General features: G+C 36.0%; 1 protein-coding gene and 1 pseudogene across 1 annotated transcript; both read right to left on the reverse strand.

Moving 5' to 3' along the window:
• Positions 1-4,402: 4,402 nt before the first annotated feature.
• LOC125201941 (dirigent protein 22-like) lies at positions 4,403-5,202 on the reverse strand. Its single transcript, XM_048100240.2, has one exon. It carries the CDS (start codon positions 5,171-5,173, stop codon positions 4,607-4,609), a length of 567 nt encoding a protein of 188 aa, XP_047956197.1. The 5' UTR covers positions 5,174-5,202; the 3' UTR covers positions 4,403-4,606.
• Positions 5,203-15,201: 9,999 nt separating this feature from the next.
• LOC125200546 (dirigent protein 22 pseudogene) lies at positions 15,202-16,591 on the reverse strand (annotated as a pseudogene).
• Between the last annotated feature and the right edge of the window lie 3,350 nt (positions 16,592-19,941).

Consider the following 19,941-nt stretch of genomic DNA (forward strand, 5'->3'; position numbering starts at 1 on the left):
AATTTAATGCTTTTATTAATATGGAGCAGAGCCGAAGGGAGTATTTCTCTAGCAAAAATATGACCATAAATGATAAAGTATAAAAACATAATGAGAAATAATATTCCCGAAAAGTAAGAGCAATCTTCATCTACACACTGAATGAAAAATATTTTGTAAGGAGTACATATAGATCTTTTGTCCCCATGCGTAAAATATCATTTGTGTTTACTAATTTTCTTATCATTGGTTCTTTTAGTTGATTCATTCGAAATGAGTCGTCATATGTATGGCATGCATCATATTAGACTGAAAAGGCTCCACACTAAAAATGTTTCACAAGCAACCCATTATGGCACTATCAAAATTCAAATAGTATTCATTTTCAATTATTTATTTATTTATTCTGTACTGTATTACATCTGTTGTTGCTTGTAAGGGCCGGGTTTGTGATAAATACATGGTTGAAAATAATTAATTTTGACTTTTTTTATTTAATAAAATTAGATTTTTTAAAAGTTCTTAAATTATTTTAGTATGTGTTTGTTTTTCTGGTTAATTAGATGAAAAGCTATTGACTAATATTAATTGTCTTTGATATTCTTTCCTTTTAATTATCAATTAGAGTTTCATTTTAGTTTGTGTCTTTTCTAGCTAGTTTACTATTTCGTTTAAGTTTTGTGTTTTCGTATGTTTAGGGTTTTTTTCTTCTATATAAATGCCTCATTGTTGGACTACAAAAATATATTTCTGAAGATTAATATCATAACGAGTTTTATATCACTTGAATTTTCAATTCATTGAGACTTCTACCTTTTCAAACGAATTTTCACAATCGTTTGTAGTGTCATTCATTTCATCTCAGACTTATCAGATGATCCATGTTGGGGCTAGCGCAGCGAAAAAGCGCGGAAACAAATGGACCCTTACAAATCTATTTAGGTGATTATGTGATTAAATTCAATTTGCAATAAACATAGATCTATGTTAAACACATAAAAAACACATAAAACATGCTCATTTGATGTAGATTTGATTGTTACCTTTTGATCCTTCAAAGGATCGACGTGGCTAACACCTTCTCCACGTAGAGGATCTTGTCTCGACCACAAATCTTCTAACCTACCCATGCTCGTCATTAGGGATGTCAATGTAACCCGGAACCCGCGGGCCGACCCGAATAACCTGATAAAAATACAGGGTTATGGTTGCAATTTCGCAACCCAAACTTAAAATCGGGCCATTCGGGCTGACCCGTTCGGGTTGTCGGGTTAGGCGGGCTGACTCGGTCGGGTTACGGGTTAGCCCGTCGGGTTGAAGGCTTCTGGACAGCGCGCAGTCTTTGTAACGGGCATAACTTTCTCTACAAAGCTCGGATTGAGGCATGCAAGATACTCATGCGAAGCTCTTTTGAAAATGAAGAGAATGATATGCATTAGGGGCTTATTGAACATCAGAATCGCGAGAAACATTGACTCGAACAAGGCTGCTGCAGATCCACATATTTTGTGGGCATTTTTCTAATCCATTTTCTATCAATTTTCAAAAAACATGTAAACGTACCAAAATGTAGAAATATAATCAAAATCATCCAAGACAACTCTCTAATACTATGCAAAATCTAAATACATCAACCGACTATATAAGATCACAAAAAAAATCATTATGTGGTTCATGGATTCATAAATACTTGTATATAAAACCTTTTTTTAGTATATTTCCAATATAATAGTACAAAGTGTTATGGCACCGCTTCGTCATTGAATTATGCGTACTTTGATGATTCTTAAATCAAAGATAAATTAGTATTTGACTTATTTATAGCTGGAATAGATTAAATTTAACCAATCATAATTCAAGAAAACTTTAGAGTTACTCCAATTAGCTAGCATCTTGATAATTCACTCTTCATCAAGTCAATATTTTTGTTACATCTACGCTCCACCTCTCATGAAAATTTTATTCAGTTTTCTAAGAATTAATTTATGTTTGAATTTTGAAACAAAAGTGTTGATTTATGTTTTAAACACATAAAGATAAACATACTATTGATAGATATTTTATAATAATTACGTATATATGTAATGAATAAGTAATTTTAATTTGAAAAACTTAATCTTTTTTCAAAAATATTAAAGAAAATTAAAAATATGTACTCCCTTCGTTCTAAGATATTAGACTCGTATACCACTTTGGGTGTCCCAACATATTTGTCCCATTTCTATTTATGGTAAAAATTTACTTTACTACCAACTCCACTTACATCACTAAATAACACCTCCTAAATTCCTGTACCCAAAAGAAGTGAGTCTAATATCTTGGGACGGAGGGAGCATTTCATTGCTGCATTACTAATTAAAAATATGTATATAATTAAAGAAAATTAAAAATACGTTATTTTTTCAAAAAATATTAAATAAAAAATTAAAAATACGCATTGACACGAATAACCCAATGGGTAAGCCGAAACCCAAAGGGTTAGGGTTAAACTTTTATAACCAGGAAAAATTATAACCCGAATGGCCCGACAAACCGAACGGGTTGGCCCACATCCCTACTCGTGATTATCCGTTCGCGTGAGCGAATCTTAGATAACCTTGATAGATCTAGAAGAAGGTATGAAGACAAGGAGCCTAAATAATTGTGTCATGAAGAACATGAACAATTAGATCTAGATCTGTAACAGTAGAGCTAGAAAAAATTCTTCCTTTTACACTTAGGGGACGCCGAGCGCCGATTTCAAGAGATAAAGAGGAGGCTAGGGCACAAAATTGAAGCATGTCTTTTCATCACTATTTATAAAGCATTCTTTGGACTAGGTTAGGGATCCATGGAAGAATTGGATTGGGCTAGCCCATCCAATATTTACTAATTAAAACGAATTTTAGGGAGAGAAATCGATACACTGATGGTCTTCAGAATCAACTAGAGATTCCTATTTTAAATAGGAGTGAAATTCTTAATCCACACCAGAAGAAGGGGGGAAAAAATTTGGTGTGAAGTAGACTTATGTTTCCGTCTCTCATCTACTCATCTATTTATAAAGAAAGTTATATTGGGTCAGATCTGTGAATGTTTGTATCCTGACCACACCTATTTAGCTTTTAATAATTAAATTGTGCCCCAATTTTATTCAAGCCAACCTTAATATCATTATCATGGCACTACAACAAAATAATATTAGTATTGATTGTCCATCCAAATCTGATATTATGAGTATTCTGAGCTTCATATTTAATTCGATTATTTTCCACGCTTAACTATAAATGTCCATTAGTTAAATTAAGTTTGCTAGTTACTTGATTAATTAACATCTATTTCCAAAAGTGGTCTAGTTCAAATTTCATTTATTATTCATGAAATAAATTAAAATTGTTCATTTTCTGAATAATAAAATTTAATTCCAAAGACATCATGAGGATATTACCAAGCCAGACTCGCCTATGGTGCGATTAAATATAATAACTATCCTAGCACCATTAGACACTGATCACCACTACCAAGATATCATGATTATTGGATTAAAAAAATTCACACATTTTAACAAATCAATGTAGTGCATAATCAATATCTTATGTTCAAAGTTAAATATATTGATTAAGAAATAAACTAATAATCATCAAGACCTAGTTTTTCATTAAATAACAATAAAAACTTGTCTCATTGTTAGATCCGTTCAATGTTATACCACAACAGTGCCATTTATTTTTTTAAGGCAAGGAAATATGCAGACTGACATTGCAACTTTTCATAAATTATGTAATCCATGCCTATATGGATTGTGAAATTCTATTTCTCTTTTGCAAAGAACTGATTGTGTTACCTTACTGTGAACGACAATCACAAATAGTCTACATAAGCAAAAGACACCGACTTGTTTGTTTCTTGCTCATTCAAATGTTGCAAAACGTATTATAAATGTGCAAACCGGACGCATTGTGCAAAATATTCCGTTCTATTTTATTGAAAAATAGACAAAGAGTTTTTAATATACAAGCACTCAAATATGCTTGAAATATACAAAACGAGTTTTATCCACAAATAGATTGCACTCTCTCTATTTCATTGAAGATGACTCATTTTTCTTTTTTGTTTGACCCAACTAAGATAATCCATTACTAAAATTCGAAACACATTATCTCTACTTTATTCCTTCACTTAACACACAAAATAAAACTATGTAAAATCTTGTGCCACCCAAGAACGGGGTTATCTTCCTTGGGACTGAGGGTGTACTGTCTTATTTAAAGATTCCATAATGAAAATATTACTAAATTCCTTATTTTCCCTTATCTTCAATTTTATATTTTAAATTAAATAGTTAGGGATAGTAAAAGTAAATCACAAATAATTTTCTATTGATGCTGAGAAAATTTATTGTAGAAAAGGATCAATCAACTAAAATTGTTATAGCACTTAGAAATGAGAAAATTCCAATAAACTCCCATTTAGAGCAAAACGGGCCAAAATATCCCATTATGCATTTACCCAACAGCCATATATATAACACCTAACAACAATAAACAAACAAATTCTCAAGATACTAAACATTTCAAATTCCACATAATTTAATCATAACACACCACCCACCCTACTACGTAAAATAAATTTACTTAAACTACATTAATCAATAATGCATCACATAAATAGTGTACTCAACCGTGGCAGCCCCACTCTTGAGGTCAAAAACATGGGTTCGGGCCTGCACATAGCCACGGGCCCAACGAAAAAGCCCGGAGCCGCCACTGACAGGCATTTCTCTCACGCGATCAAACACAACATTCCTTCCCAAAATAGTTATTGAACTTCCATTATACTTCCCGGTTGTGAAGAAGAAGTTCATAGCCATCAAAAGCCCGACCTCCTCTTGTGAAGCCATCCCGTAGAACCCTTGGGCTTTTCCCACTGCCTTCGAGCTCAGTTCGGGCCCTAGGGTTAGCGGGTTGTCGATCATGTTGATTTGCCCGAACCCCGTTTTAGTAACGGGCTTCACGATGGGTATCGATGAAGGGGGGTTACTGGTTGGGATGTCATGCCAATAGACGCGGAAGCGACTTAGCTTCTGCTTCTGAGCAGTCTGGTCGAGCCCGAGCTCGACCAGATCGATGTCGGTGCGCTCATCAATGATGTGACATTGCGCTAAATGTAGGAGGATGGTGATGGAGAGAGCAAGGAGAATTGAGAAGGTGTTCATTTTGGAGTGGGGTAGTAATGTGTGTTATTTGATTAGCTAAGTTTGTGGTTAAATAGAGTTTGAGATTAAGGTGGGGATTTTAATATTCTTAGCACTACGATAAATTATGATTGTGTAAAATATACGACATGAAGAGTTTGCATAATGAACACAAACAAAAATTATACTCCACTATGTAGGTTTTATTAATGTGTTCGTACCTTATGTTATTTTAATTACAAAGTCATGATTCCACCAACTAAGCACCCTACATCCAAGGGACCACATTTTGGAAATTTATGCAGTCAAAGTATGTCTTTCATTTTTTAAATTGATATGAGAATGCTTGAAGAGAAGAGATTGATAGTTTTATCTGCCATTTTAAGTTCTTAGACACCGTTTGAGAGTTGAGTTAGGATTTTAACATGTTACTGCTTCTATCCATCAATAATTATTCCATTTTATTATTTTTGTCTGTTTATCGATAAACTCCTTCTGTCTATCAATAATTATTCTGTTATGTCATTTTTTTCCGTTCATCGATTAACGCCTCATTTACATTTTTACTCCTTCCTCTGTTCCACATTATTTGAGTCACTTCTTTTCTATCTCAGTTTTGAAAAAAAAATACTCCCTCCGTCTCTAAAAATAGAGAAGATGAAAAGAAAAAGTGACTAGAATATTATTAGTGGAGAATGAAACTCACCTTATTAGAGAGAAAAAAGTTTTCTTAAATAGAATTGGTCTATTTTTAAAGGACATCTCAAAATGTAAAATGTGACTATTTTTAAGGGACGGGGGTGTAATAAATAGTTAAACTGAAGAGAGAGTAAAGTAAGAGATAGAATACGAATGAGAAGACTCTTTTCTACATTACACTCTCTTACTTTTACTCTCTTCCCATTTTAACTATTTATTACTCTCAAAACGAGTGCGAAAAAAAAATGATTAAAGCAACTTGGAGGGAATACTGTTTTTGGTAATATAATGAGCTCACATTCTACTAACTTTATCTCACTCAAAAGTAGGACCAATCTCTTGCTAATTTTTCTATTATAAATTTCTTAAAACACGTGTCCAGTTTTAATGAGGTAACTATTGGTGAACATAGGGAATAGTTAATAAATAAGATAAGTTATTTAGTTTTGTGTGAATAAACAAATATGAATGAGTATTTGGTACATCATACAAATAAAACAAATATATTTAAACTCTATGTTTGATATATTCATTTGTATTTAAGATTAAATTATAATCATACCAAGATACTTTAGTAAAAATGTCAATAAAAGGAGTAAATAGGACTTTACGTGGTAATAGAATAGGAGTGTAATGAGTTAGTTAAATAATGGGTCAACCTACCAAAAATGGTAAAATGCAAATGGGACTTTAAATCACGAACATCCTACAATAGCAAAATGGAACTTTAAATCGCGAACGGATTGAATAATTTCTTGACGAAAAGTTGTTTTCTTAATTCCTTGGAGAAAAGAGAAGTCATCCACTATATATGTTTAAATCCATAAATTTCATATCAAAGCAGAGAGTGACGATGAGAATCATTAGAGCATCCGCAATGGTTAATAGGCCAGCCATAGGCCAGCCATTCTCTCCTCTGCCACGTCAGATTTAGGCCAGCCATAGGCCAGCCGCAATAAAAACAATTCAAAATATACTACATTTACGGAATTAAAATTGCGATATACGGAATTAAATTTACGACACATATACGGGAAAAATAATCCATTCCATTAAAAAAAAGTACAAAGATTTAAAAAAAAAAGTACATGATTTTTTTTTAAAAAAAAAGGGCTTCAACACCCGAGCCCCGCCACTCTCTACTCCTCATCGCCGTCGCCGTCGCCCTCCTCGTGGCCGTCGCCGCCGCCGCTGCCGCCACCCGTGGTATCTGAGCCCACGTCGGAACCCCCCAGCCTCCTCGTCGCGATCTCTAAATCAGCACGCATGCTCTCGAGCATCTCGAAAAGAATCCTCTTCTCCGTGGGGTCAGTGGCGTTCTTCCACTCTCGGAAGACCTGTAACATCTGAGCCCGCGTTTGGTTACGCGAATGGAGAGTGTACGCGAGTGGGGCGGCTGGGAGGGCGGAGGACTGGACCTCGCGGGGCGATAGGGGGGATCCGCCCCTCGCAGCCCGCTGCGCCCGCTTCTGTCCAACCGGGCGGGGGCGACCAGTAAATGAAGGAGGGGATGGAAACTCCTCAGCATTCGGGGGGAGGTCGTGGGATCCGCCGCTGCTGCCGCTGTAGTCGCCGCTATAGTTAAGTCGCTGCTTCTTCGGCCACCCAGCGTCGCACCCCGCCCGGAACTTCTCCGAGTCCTTCAGCAACAAGAAGCACTCCCAGAAGGTGAACTCCTTATACTTCCCCTCCAAGGGGAATTGACTCGCGGCTATCCTCCGGGCGTCGTTCTCAGTCTGCCCACTTTTGAGCTGACGGAGGGCGTTGGCGTACAAATTCGCAAAACGGCCCACTGCGGCCTTGGTGCGTTCCCACCTCCGGACCTCCTCGTTGCTGAAGTCCTTCCCGTGCGGGCAGTGCCTCTTATAGGCAGCACTGATCTTCGCCCACATGTTGACGACCCGCTGGTTGTTCGCAACCAGTGGATCGTCGCACACCTCCAACCACCCCTTGGCCACCGCGGCGTACTCATCCTCCGTCCACTTCCTCTGGCCGGTGGCAGTGGGCTGCGATGACTCGCCGACCGCCTTGCCCTTCCCCTTCCCCCTCGTCTTCTTCCTCGGCGCGGCCGGCGTCGCTCGAACGGGAGTATCATCGTCCCCGAGATCGATCCCCATATCATGCAATGACAGAAGGTCATCGCCAGAGAACTGCGTCTCCACCGGGGTCGACGTGTGAGACGAAGCCGTCAAAAAATCAAGCGAGAGCCGATATACCGCGTCCCCTCCCGGTGACCCCTGCACCCCCCCCCCCGGCATCCCGGGATACATGCCGTGCAGCATCCCCCCCGGCATCCCCCCCTGCCACATCATCCCCATCATCTGCTGCAACATCATCTGCTGCTGCATCTGGGGCATACCCCCCCACCCGGGCGCTGACTGCCCGCCGCTCCCCTGCCCGCCGCCCGGCATCCCCCACGGCATACCCCCCGGCATACCCCTCTGGTTCCCCCCATCGCCCCCCCCCCCCCGGCGCACCAGCCATCATCCCCATCATCTGATTCCAAGGGATGTTAAATCCCGGGCCCATCTGCCCCCATCCAGATCCCACGGGTACTGTGGGAGTCTGAGAGCCGCTCGTCGCCGGACTGGACTCGTTGTTGTGATCCATCACTCGATGATGCTCTTGAACAGAAAGTTAGAGAGAGAGAAAACTCGTTAAAACAAGTGGTGCAAATGAAAATGAAACGAAAATCGCGTTTATATATGATTTAAAAAAAAAAAAAAAAAGAAAACGAAAATCGGCGCTGGCCGATCGGGCCTCTGCAATGGCGGCTAGCCGATCGGCCAGCGGATCGGCTAGCGACGAGCGATCGGCCAGCCCACGCCGATGCGCTCGCCGATTTCGCGCTGGCCGATTGCAATGGTTCGGCTAGCCGATCGGCTAGCGCGACGAATCGGCTAGCCGGTCGCTAGCCGACCATTGCGGATGCTCTTATACCTCCCACAACGTGCAAGCCTAGACTTATTATTGGAGTTTCCAACAGAAAACCAAATAAATTAACGTTTAAATCTATTTAGCAAATTATTTAGGTCAAATCTTTTCGCGCAATGAATTGAAGACCAAATTATTGAAACCCTAAGCATGCATACTATGGAGAGAATTGTATACCTTAACGATTCTCCAATAAATTGAAGATGACTTGCTCCTTCTGCACGTGAAGATCTTCATTACTATACAACAAATCTTCTAACTGTATCCCAAACTTATATCTCGATCTTAGAGTGGACTATGCTTATCAAAAAATATATATATATATATATATAACTTGGATAGAGAAGACACAATTCCATAAGGTGTGGCAGATGAAAATTTTGAGGTTGAGTCATTACTCGGTCTCTCATCTATTCTCCTATTTATAGAGTTATGTATTGGGGCAGTCAGAGATCGATGCGGGTTTGAATTTGGGCCACACCTATTTGACTTTAAATAGTTAGATTGAACCCCAATTTAATCTAGGCCAAATAGTGTATTATTCCCCTCCACTATAGTACAATAATATTGATTGTTGATAGGGCTTGTTATAAGCATGGTTTTATAGGGGTTTATTACACTAACATGGTTGATAATGTGCGAAAAAGTGGTGAATTTGAGTGTGCAGGAGCTAAAAAGCGTCAAGCGGCAGAGCACAGGAACAACTTGATCAACTCGGAAAAGAAGCGAAAAATGGCAGAACCAAAGACAAGTTGATTAGTTGAGGACAAGCAATGGAGCCTGCATAGCCAGCAAGTTGATCAAGTGGAATTCACCACATGAGATGATGAGTCATAGGAGAGAGAAAAGAAGATGTCATCTCAAGGGCATTAATGCCAAGACATGATGATCTTACCCTAGGGATTTGGGCCTATTGCCATCCTACAAATAGTAAAGAGAGTGCAAACATAAATGAGTTCGGCATCATCATCTTCAGTCACCTCACATTCCACACTTCACACTTTTATTCGTAGCATGGAGCAAGGAAGTTAGCAGCCGCCGGAGTCGTCGTTCTACCTCTACTTTCCTCTCTTCTTCCTCATCAAGGAAGGAGGGACCTAGATCTGCAAGAAGTCTTCACCGTCTATGTTTTTCTTAAACCCCGAGGGGTCAAAACAATTGTTACTCTGTTTTTAGTTCATCTTTTCCGAAAATTAGTTGTTTTTTAATGTTTTTCTTTTAGTTGCTACTCTAGTTACTTTCCGCTTGTTGATCGATCTTTAATTTTGAGTTGGGAATTGTTATTGAAGATTGTTTAAGAAATGAAGTTTTTAATGAAAATTGTTTTGGATATGATGTTCTCTGATTTAATTGTTTTCGTTTAGTTTTAGTTCTATTATGATTCGAAGTTAGATATGCATAATTTATTTGTTTAAGTTTAGATCTGAGTCTAGATGGAGTTTGCAATGCATGTTGGTTTGGATTTAGTTCATCAACTTGCATGAGATTAGAATAGATATTATAGATTTGCTTTCCTTCCATCTGATTTACATAGATTTGTGTTTTAATTTGTTTGATTCTCGTTTTTATGTTAGTTGCTCTGTTTAGATCTGTTGTAGGTGTTTTTATTTAGTTGCTTAGCGAAGAAGAAGGTCACAGTTTGTTAGAGCAGCAGTTCTTGTCACTTTTTCGTTGTTTATATCTTCTTGTAGTGTGTGCATTTGTGTCAGTGGTCCCGAGTTACTTTTATAGAAACACCCTTCCATTCTTAGTTTAGTTGATCAATCCAGCATGTTCCTTAGTTTTGAGTTTGTATAGGTTAGTTGATCCATTTAGCTTAGTAAGTTGATTAGTTTAGTTGTTTAGTCCCAAACTTAACCCACTGGAAAGCGTGGTTGCAGCCAAAAATCTCCCAATGTCTCAAACATAACTCAACTCAACCTGCCTTTGTCCCTGAGGGATTCGACCCTTACTTCCCTTTACTAGTCTATAGTATTGTGGGTTAAGGTCTTGAAAGCCCTGAGTCTCTCCGTTTGCATAACCAACGACCAGATAGTAGCCTGCTTGACCCATTGACTGTTTAGCTTGATCAAGTGCGTGAACTCTATGTACCTTATTCAATCTGCATGCGAACTTGAGTACTTAGTTAAAAAAGACTTTCAACTGTCAATCCAAATCCAAAATCGTAAGTAATCTGAGTTTCCTCTTTTATTTAATTATTTCCTGCATTTAAGATATAATTAATTGAAGTTTGCTATTGACTTAATTATAGTACTAATTATATACTCCAAGACTGGACTTGGCTAGAAATTCTTCTTTATTATTCGTGGAATAAATTCCAACTAGCTAGGTTCTAAATAATAAAACTTTATTTCAAGATCCTCTTGAGGATATTATCAAACCAGACTCATAGGATAGTTATCCTAACACCTTAGATACTAATCAACATTACTCCAAATATCAGGATATTTGGATTACGAAAAAAATCTCACCTTTTGATAGATCAAATATATTGATTAAGAAATGTTGATAATCAAGACCTTCGTCTTTTAGTAGATAGCAATAAAGACATGTCTCTCTGCTAGATCTGTTCAGTGTTATATATATCAAACTAGTGTCATCTTAAGGCTTGGAAAAATATGCGGACTGACACTTCAACCTTTACGATAGGTAGTCAAGACCTATCTTGGTTGTGAAAATTGCTTTTTTTATTAATTACTTACTGTGTTGTATTAAAGTGAACGTCGTCCACAATAAGTCTACTTAAACAAAATATTTAGACTTGGTATGTTTCTTATACATTTAAATATATAAAAACATAACCAATTGTAACAAAAAAATAATATGTTTTATTCTTTAGAAAATAAACGAAAGATTTTAACAAAATAAAACCACTCCAAAATATTTTACAATATACACAACTCTAACACTTAGTCATTTTTTCCAACTAATTTTTATGTGAATAATTTGTACTATACAACAAAAAATATTATGGAATAGTACATAATATTATATTTTAAGAAATAATTTCTAACTTCTAGCAAAATATGACAACAAACCAAAAATAAGAAGTAAAAATATAATGAGAATTAATATTCCCTGAAAGTTATGACAACCTTCGTCTACATTCTGAAAAACAAATTTGAAAAACAAATTTGAAGTACTCCCTCCGTCCCACAAAAGATGTCACACTTGTGAGACGGCACGGGATTTTAAGAGGTTTTGTTTTGTGTGTTAGATGGAGAGAGAAAATATAATTTTTATATTAACGTGAGAGAGAACTTTTTCAAAAATTGGAAATGTAACATCTTTTATGAGACAAATTAAATAGGAAAGTGTGACATCTTTTGTGGGACGGAAAGAGTAGTATTTTGTAAACAGTACATATAACTTTTGTCCCCATGTGTACAATATCATATGTGTTTATTATAATTGATATTTTTTAATTTAAAAAGTAAAGGTATAGTAGTCCTCATAATTTTAAAATATTAAATCCATGATTAGTTTGCGCTCAATAGAAGTAATAACAGACTATATTAGATATAAAAATACAATAAACATGAGAATTCTAGTGCATATGACAAAAGAAATGCAATAAACATGAGAATTCAAGTGCATATGACTAGAGATGTCAATGAAGACGCAACATGCGAGCGGATTCAAATAGCTCACAAATTTTAAAGGAGTAGGGTTGAAAATTAAAATTCAATAAAATATAATCCGACTAGCTTGTAACTTGAGTATGGCAGGCTGGAAATATATAGCTAGTTGGATTGAATCTAGGTGTAACTATTGTTTATTATTTTATTTGTTTGAGACCTAATTTATTATTTCATTGATAATTTATAATATAAATAACTATAAAAAAATTTATAATTTTTATATATTTTAAATTTTATTAATATAATACTTAACCGCACCTGGAAAATATAAGTATTTGGTTCTGCACAGATTTTAATGTATAATTCGTAAAATAAGAGAGAAAGAGAGATGAATGGTAGTGTAAACAATGTTAGTTGAGAGTGAGCCCAACATAATTAGTAGTGTAGTGCAATGATATAAGTTGTAAATAAATTGATGTGTAGGGGGCATGTGTTGTTTAACTATTCCAAAATTAGAAAATTCATACTTTACAGTGACAAACTAATTTATAAAGAATTAGTTCATACTTTTAAAACCGAGGCAGTAACAGATAAATAAATTCAGAAATTGCAATTCACTATGTGATACTCAATACGTTAGCTTCTATAACATGCATTAAAATTTCTCAATATTTTATTTTATTTATTCAAATCATAAATTAATATTTGATCATTTTGAATCTAAACATATATCTCAAAATTACTCCTATCATATTTTATGAGGCTCGTTCCATGCATGTGTTCCATAGTAAAACTGCAAATCCATAAACTAACAACCATTTTTTAGCCATGTGTATGTGAAATACGCCAAAGTCAGGAGATCGCACAAATCAGGTGGGCGAAACCAAGAATCAAGAAAAGAAGGAGAAAGTTGTGGCATTGTGTTGATCAAGTCAATATTCTAACGGAGCCAGCTAGAGTTCTGCATTGAGAGAGAAAGCCAGAGACCCCACCTACAAGTGTGAAGGGCAGCATTGACATTTCGGAGAGGTGATGCCCTAGGGATTAGAACCCTACGCCTCCCTATATAAGGAAGTCCAACACACAAAGAAAATGGAGTTCCCCCATTTTTAGTTTTCGCTCAGTAGTTTAGGGGGGTTTTCTAGCTTTCTTAGAGTAGTTTAGGGTCTCAACTCTCTTCTAGGGATGAAATCGGAGCTCATTTTCCTTCCTTGTTCTTGAATTCTCGCACACACACGCTTGGTCATGTTCTTAGTTAGCTGGTAGTTGGTTTCGGTGTTAGTTTCCAACACAATTTAAGTTCTTGTTCTGCATTCCACCTCGAGAAGGGGTGATGAAATAATTTCCTGTTTTCCTTGTTTATTTCTAGTTTCCTTTTGATGTAATCGACATTCTGATGTTCTGTTTTAGTTAAATATGAAGTTATGTTTTCGTTTTCTAGCTTTGTGTTCTATTTTATGCATGATGTTTTAGATCTGCTTTCATTTTCGCTTTTATGTTTTGTGTCTTAGCTTAGAAGTGTCTTGTTCTGTTTTGATTTGTTTAGATCTGTTTTTTTTTATGTTCAACTCGTCGTAATTTGTTTAGATCTAGTAGTTTCTATTTCGTTTCATGCATGAGTATGGGTTAGTTCTTGTTTTTACGTAGTCATAGCTTAGATCTAGGAGTAGATTAAAGTTTTATGTGTTTTCTGATGTTTCGTCTTCTTTAGCTTTCCAGATCTATTATCTACTCTATTTTCCATTTTGATTTGTTAGAGAAGATGAAGTTGTTAGAAAGTTTTTACTTTACAATTCTTTTTGCAGGGGACTGACAGTCCCCGTTTATTCTGTTTATCCATTTATGGAAATGTCAGTCCAGTTGATCAAGTAGTCTAGTTAAGTTGTTCAGTTTAATTTATTTTCCAAAGTCCAGTATTTAAACTTAACCCACCCCCTAGAAAGCGTGGTAGCAGCCAAACAAACCCAAGCCGTGTCATGCAAACAATTTTCCAATGCCTCATCTCTGTGGTATCAATCCTTACTTCCCTGTACTAATTAAATAGCATTAGTGGGTTAAGGTTTTTTTGAAAACACTCCTTTTAGCTCTTCACTTCATCTCACTCGAGTCAGAGTAAGCCGAGTTGATCAGCCTGAGCTTTTACCGGATCCACTCACCCGCGTTTTTGCAGGTAGCATGCAGAAATAGGCTGGCTTGATCAGGTCGACGATCCAACTTGAGCAGTCCACAACGATTTCACAAAGAGAATGAAGAGAGCGTACGAAATGAGCAGTTCCAATATTTTAATGTTTTCATTACTATGTATTAAACTGATCACATGTTAATTTTACCGATAGTAGAGATTAGAATGATTAGTTCCGGTACATTATCTTCTCTGGCCTCTTTCCGTGTGGTCGATCGGGCATTCACAAACATAACACATGGTTTATTATTTCCCAATCCAACCCAAATGAGATATCTTCGGCGAAAAAATTATCTATGTAGCGCAATCGTAAAATATTTATGATATTTTAGACCACTTTTTAAGTTCATCACAAGTAGGATAAAAAAGTCACATGGAAAACCACATTAATTATCTAGTGCTAAGAAGGCTAAAAATGCACACATAAGTTAATCTGATATGGTAGGTAAATAATCAGAATTCAAAAGATGCGATAGTAAGACCAATTTTTAAAATTTTACGAGAAATACCAAAATTTGGGCATAGTTCACAATTTTAGTGACCAATATTTCTAATAAAATAACATATGGAGTACTAAACATTTCAAATTCCAACGTAAAATAAATTTGCTCAAAATCAAAATACCAAAAAAAAAATGGGAGTATTTAAATTAATCAATAATGCATCACATAAATAGTGTACTCAACCGTGGCATCCCCACTCTTAGGATCAAGATCATGGGTTTGGGCCTGCACATAGCCACGGGCCCACCGATAAAGCCCGGAGCCGCCAAAGACAGGCATTTCTCTCACGTGATCAAACACAACATTCCTTCCCAAAATAGTAATTGAGCTTCCATTATACTTCCCGGTTGTGAGGAAGAAGTTCATAGCCATCAATAGCCCAACCTCCTCTTGTGAAGCCATCCCGTAGAACCCTTGGGCTTTTCCCACGGCCTTTGAGCTCAGTTCGGGCCCTAGGGTTAGCGGGTTGTCCATCATGTTGACTTGCCCGAAGCCCATTTTGTAAGTTTTATGTCTCACATATGTGACATTAACTCGGTATAAGACACATTTTCCCTAATTAATTAGCTATCAATTGAATATATTGATATGAATGGGAAGTTTCTAAATAGTATTCAATCATATGATTAATTAGTCATTATATATTTCCTAATTAATAGTCATTTATCGTGAAAGGAATGTTTCATTCTTATGACTTATAATGAATATATTGATATGAATGGGAAGTTTCTAAATAGTATTCAATCATATGATTAATTAGTCATTATATATTTCCTAATTAATAGTCATTTATCGTGAAAGGAATGTTTCATTCTTATGACTTATAAGGAAATGTATGTATGTATATATACGGTTGAGAAATGAGATTTCCAATTAGACAATTAGAATCGAGGGATTAATTCCGTTGATTATAATCAAATTAGTTGGTTATATTAATGTAAAAGAAATCGTTCCCATTATTATATGACCACTTTGATGGGAAGGCTTTAAGGTTTTATAATTATGGTTTGTCATCTCTCTGCTTATAAATACAAGTGTGGTGATCACATCAAATCACACACATTACAGAGAACACACATTAACGAGGGAAAGAGAGAGAAACAAATCCTTGGAGTTGGAGTTGCGCCACTACGCCGAAAAGAGTTCAAGGAAATCGTCTCCTCCTTCCTCAATCGCTTCCTCTATGGATAGCCAAGGTATATTTCGATCCTATTATGTTTATGGTTTTACGTGAAAAACATGATGTTTGAAGATCTTGCTTTATTTATATTCAATTATGTATTCTTGAATATATGATGATGATGAATAATTTCCAACACGTTTTAGTAACGGGCTTCACTATGGGCATTGATGAAGGGGGGTTCCCGCTTGGGATGTCGTGCCAATAGACACGGAAGCGGCTTTGCTTCTGCTTTAAAGCTTTCTGGTCGAGCTCAAGCTCGACCAGATCGAGGTAAGTGCGCTCATCAATGATGTGACATTGCGCCAAATGTAGGAGGATGGTGATGGAGAGAGCTAGGAGAATTGAGAAGGTGCACATTTTGGAGTGTGTGTGATTTGATGAAATTTTAGGAGTTAGGTTTGTGGTTAAATAGATTTTGAGTGTAAGGTGGGGGTTTTGAAATTTTGCTCTTTTTGGAAGAGATGTTTGCGCCAAATATGTACATTGTTGTGTTTTGATAAATTTTGCTTATGTGAAATATTCGGCATGAAGAGTTTGCAAAATGAACACAAATAAAAATTTTATGTTGATTTTATTAATTTATTCGTACTCATGATATTTTAATTACAAACTCATGATTCCATCCACTAATTAACGCACCCTACACCCAAGGGACCACATTTTGAAAATTTATACTAGTCAAAGTCTTTATCTGTTGATATTTCAAATTTACAAAATAAAAAAGAGAGATTGGTACTTTTATATGCCAATTAAAATTCTTAGTATTTTTTATAATTTAAATATCGTTTTCTACGTACTATATGTTGATAATGTTCGTTACTAAAATAATTAAATTGCAAAAACAATAAAATTAAGTTGAGAAATGTTATGTGTTATTCTTATATGGAACACTACATATTGCCACCACCTTATTCTATAGTCCCTCCGTCCTAATAAATAGGAAATGTTTGCTTTTCGGCACAGGATTTTATGTAGTGTTGTTTTGTGAGTTAAAGAAGAGAGAGTAAAGTAAGAGAAAGAAAAAAATAGAGATAAAGTTATTTCTATTTTAAGAAACGTTTTATTTTTAATGGGACAACCCAAAAGGGAAAACGTTTCATTTCTAGTACGACAGAGAGTATATTATAACAAATCAAATTCTTGTCATGGTTGTTTTTTTAATTTCTTGAAGAAATGGGGAGTCACCTTGTCATGGTGTTTTCTATAATTTCTTGAGAAAATGGAAGTCACCACGAAATATGTTCAAATTCATAAATTCCATATCAAAATCATTGCCTCTTCCCACAACGTGCAAGCCTAGACTCTCTTTTCTTTCAAGCTAATTCTTGTGTGAATAATTGGTACTACTACAGAAAGTATAGAAAATTATAATATACGTCCCCCAAATTTTGATACATTTTGATCCGGCAAGAGTTTTAAGAAATATAATGAAAAGTGAGTTGAAAAAGTTGGTAGGATGTGGGTCCTACTTTTAAAGTATTAGCTTTATATAAAAATGTGAGTAGGAATGAGTTAGTGGAATACGGGGTCCACTATCAAAAATGATAAAAAGTGAAGTTTGTCAAATTTTCAGGGACGGACCGAAAGGTAAACTGTGTCAAATTTTCAGAGACGGAGTTATTTCTCTACCAAAATATGACCATAAACGACATACACATAATAAAACAATGAGAAATAATATTCCCCGAAAGTTATGACAACCTTCATCTACACTCCAAAAAAATTATACTTGTAATGAGTACATAGATCTTTTGTTCCCATGCGTAAAATATCACATACTCATGTTTTAGAATTTTTTTTAATTTAATATTAGGAACGTAGTATACAGATTTAAAAATTTAATTCATTACGATGACGTGGGATTTTAGTTGTAACAGAATTGTAATCCTTTCCTTAATGAAATTTACAAAGAGTCTTCTCGGTACATTAGTTTGAATGAATTCTATGGAATTGAATTTGAAATCATTTATTTGGTAAAAATAATATAACTAATATGAATTGGATTTAAAGAAATTACACAGTGTGTGCCAGTGTATGCGCAAGTGTTTATAGTTTGTGTTGTGTGTGTTTGTATGTGTAGCTAATATGAATTGGATTTAAAGAAATTACACAGTGTGTGCCGGTGTATGTGCAAGTGTTTATAGTTTGTGTTGTTTGTATTTGTAGTGAATGAATGTGTCTAATTTTATAACTATCTAGAATTTCAATGGTCTATTTTAATATGGAATTCAAAATTTGGAATTGAAAGAAATTGGAATTGTAATTCAATTTCAAATCCAAATTTTTATAGTACCAAACATTGGATTTGTGGTTGAATGCTATAATTCCAGTTCCATAGGTCCAGTTTCATGATACCGAAGCCAGACTTTTCTTCTAAATGCCACCATTATGCAAACGAGTTCACTTTTCAACTATTTGGTGAGCTTCTCGATCTCCTGCAATGCCTCGAAGAATCATTAAAGAAGTTGATGCGAGCCACAACCAATGAATTTTTTAACAAAATCAACTATTAAGCAGAAATGAAAAGGGGTTGAAGGGTAAATTTGTGGCTCTCAATCTACAACACAACAAGCTCATGCATAAGCTTGAGATAAAATGAAATTAACTCTTTACTGAACTTTTATTAGCCCCAACAGAGTACAAGTTTGTTAATATGACCATCGTATATGTAGGGATCAGATCACCATGGATTCACTGTTATTGGGACCTTTTTTTACACCGCGTACTGAGAAGGCTAATCTCAAAAGGAACAAACCAAGTACAAAGGGGAAAACAAAGTTACACAATCGAAGACTAGTACAAGATACAAGGATAAACCCTAGCTATGTTGAGATCCTATCACCGGTTTGAACTCCAAGCTTTCAATCCGAAGTATCACCTGGACACTCAAGTAGATTGGTTAGTAACACTAGGAACAGGATCCTTTTGGATCTAAACCACAGAAAAGACAAGAGGAAGAAACCAGTGTAGAAAGGATGTGGCTCAGGTCACAACAATGACTACACCAGGCCAAGAACCTCCCTAACCCTTCAACTAAGAGTCCTTAAAGGAGAACCGTCAAATATAGCAGTCAGAAGCCACTGCCTCACTGACCACCACCAACTCCGGCCTACTTAACACAAGGATCTTCACAAAACTCACGCATCTCACACTTTCTAGACAGAATCTCTCACACCAAGCACCAAACACAAGTAGATCTAACCACAAGGTCAGATCTAACACTAGATCTCTGAAGGAAACCAAAATAGTGACCTAACTCAAGATCTTTACTGATAGATCTCACTAAAATAGATATTCATCGGAGGAAACAGAAGATCAGAGGAGATAACCGAAGATAAGTGATAAGCTAGACAGGTAGTGGGCTGCCATCACCAAAGGATTGGGCCATCACAAATAACTAAATAGGACCAACCAATTCAATTAAATACAAAGCTCAACCAATCAAGTCCACTAGATATTCAACAGTAACCACAAATACTACTCCATCTGTCCACGGGTCAAGTTTGACCCTACACGAGTTTTAAGAAATATAGTGGAAAGTGAATGAAAAGGGTTAGTGTAAGGTGGAAACTACTTTTAAATAGTGAAAAGTGAGTGAGATAAAGTTAGTGGAATGAGGGTTCATTATCAAAAATAGTACTCCTCCCTCCATCTCATTATAAGTGAACCATTTTTCTTTTTAAAATGTCCCACTCTAAATGACAAAT

This window comes from Salvia hispanica, chromosome 2, assembly GCF_029641045.1.
Source record: "Salvia hispanica isolate PSC_SH4W2 chromosome 2, Shi_PSC_v1, whole genome shotgun sequence".
NCBI classification, from domain to species: Eukaryota; Viridiplantae; Streptophyta; class Magnoliopsida; order Lamiales; family Lamiaceae; genus Salvia; species Salvia hispanica.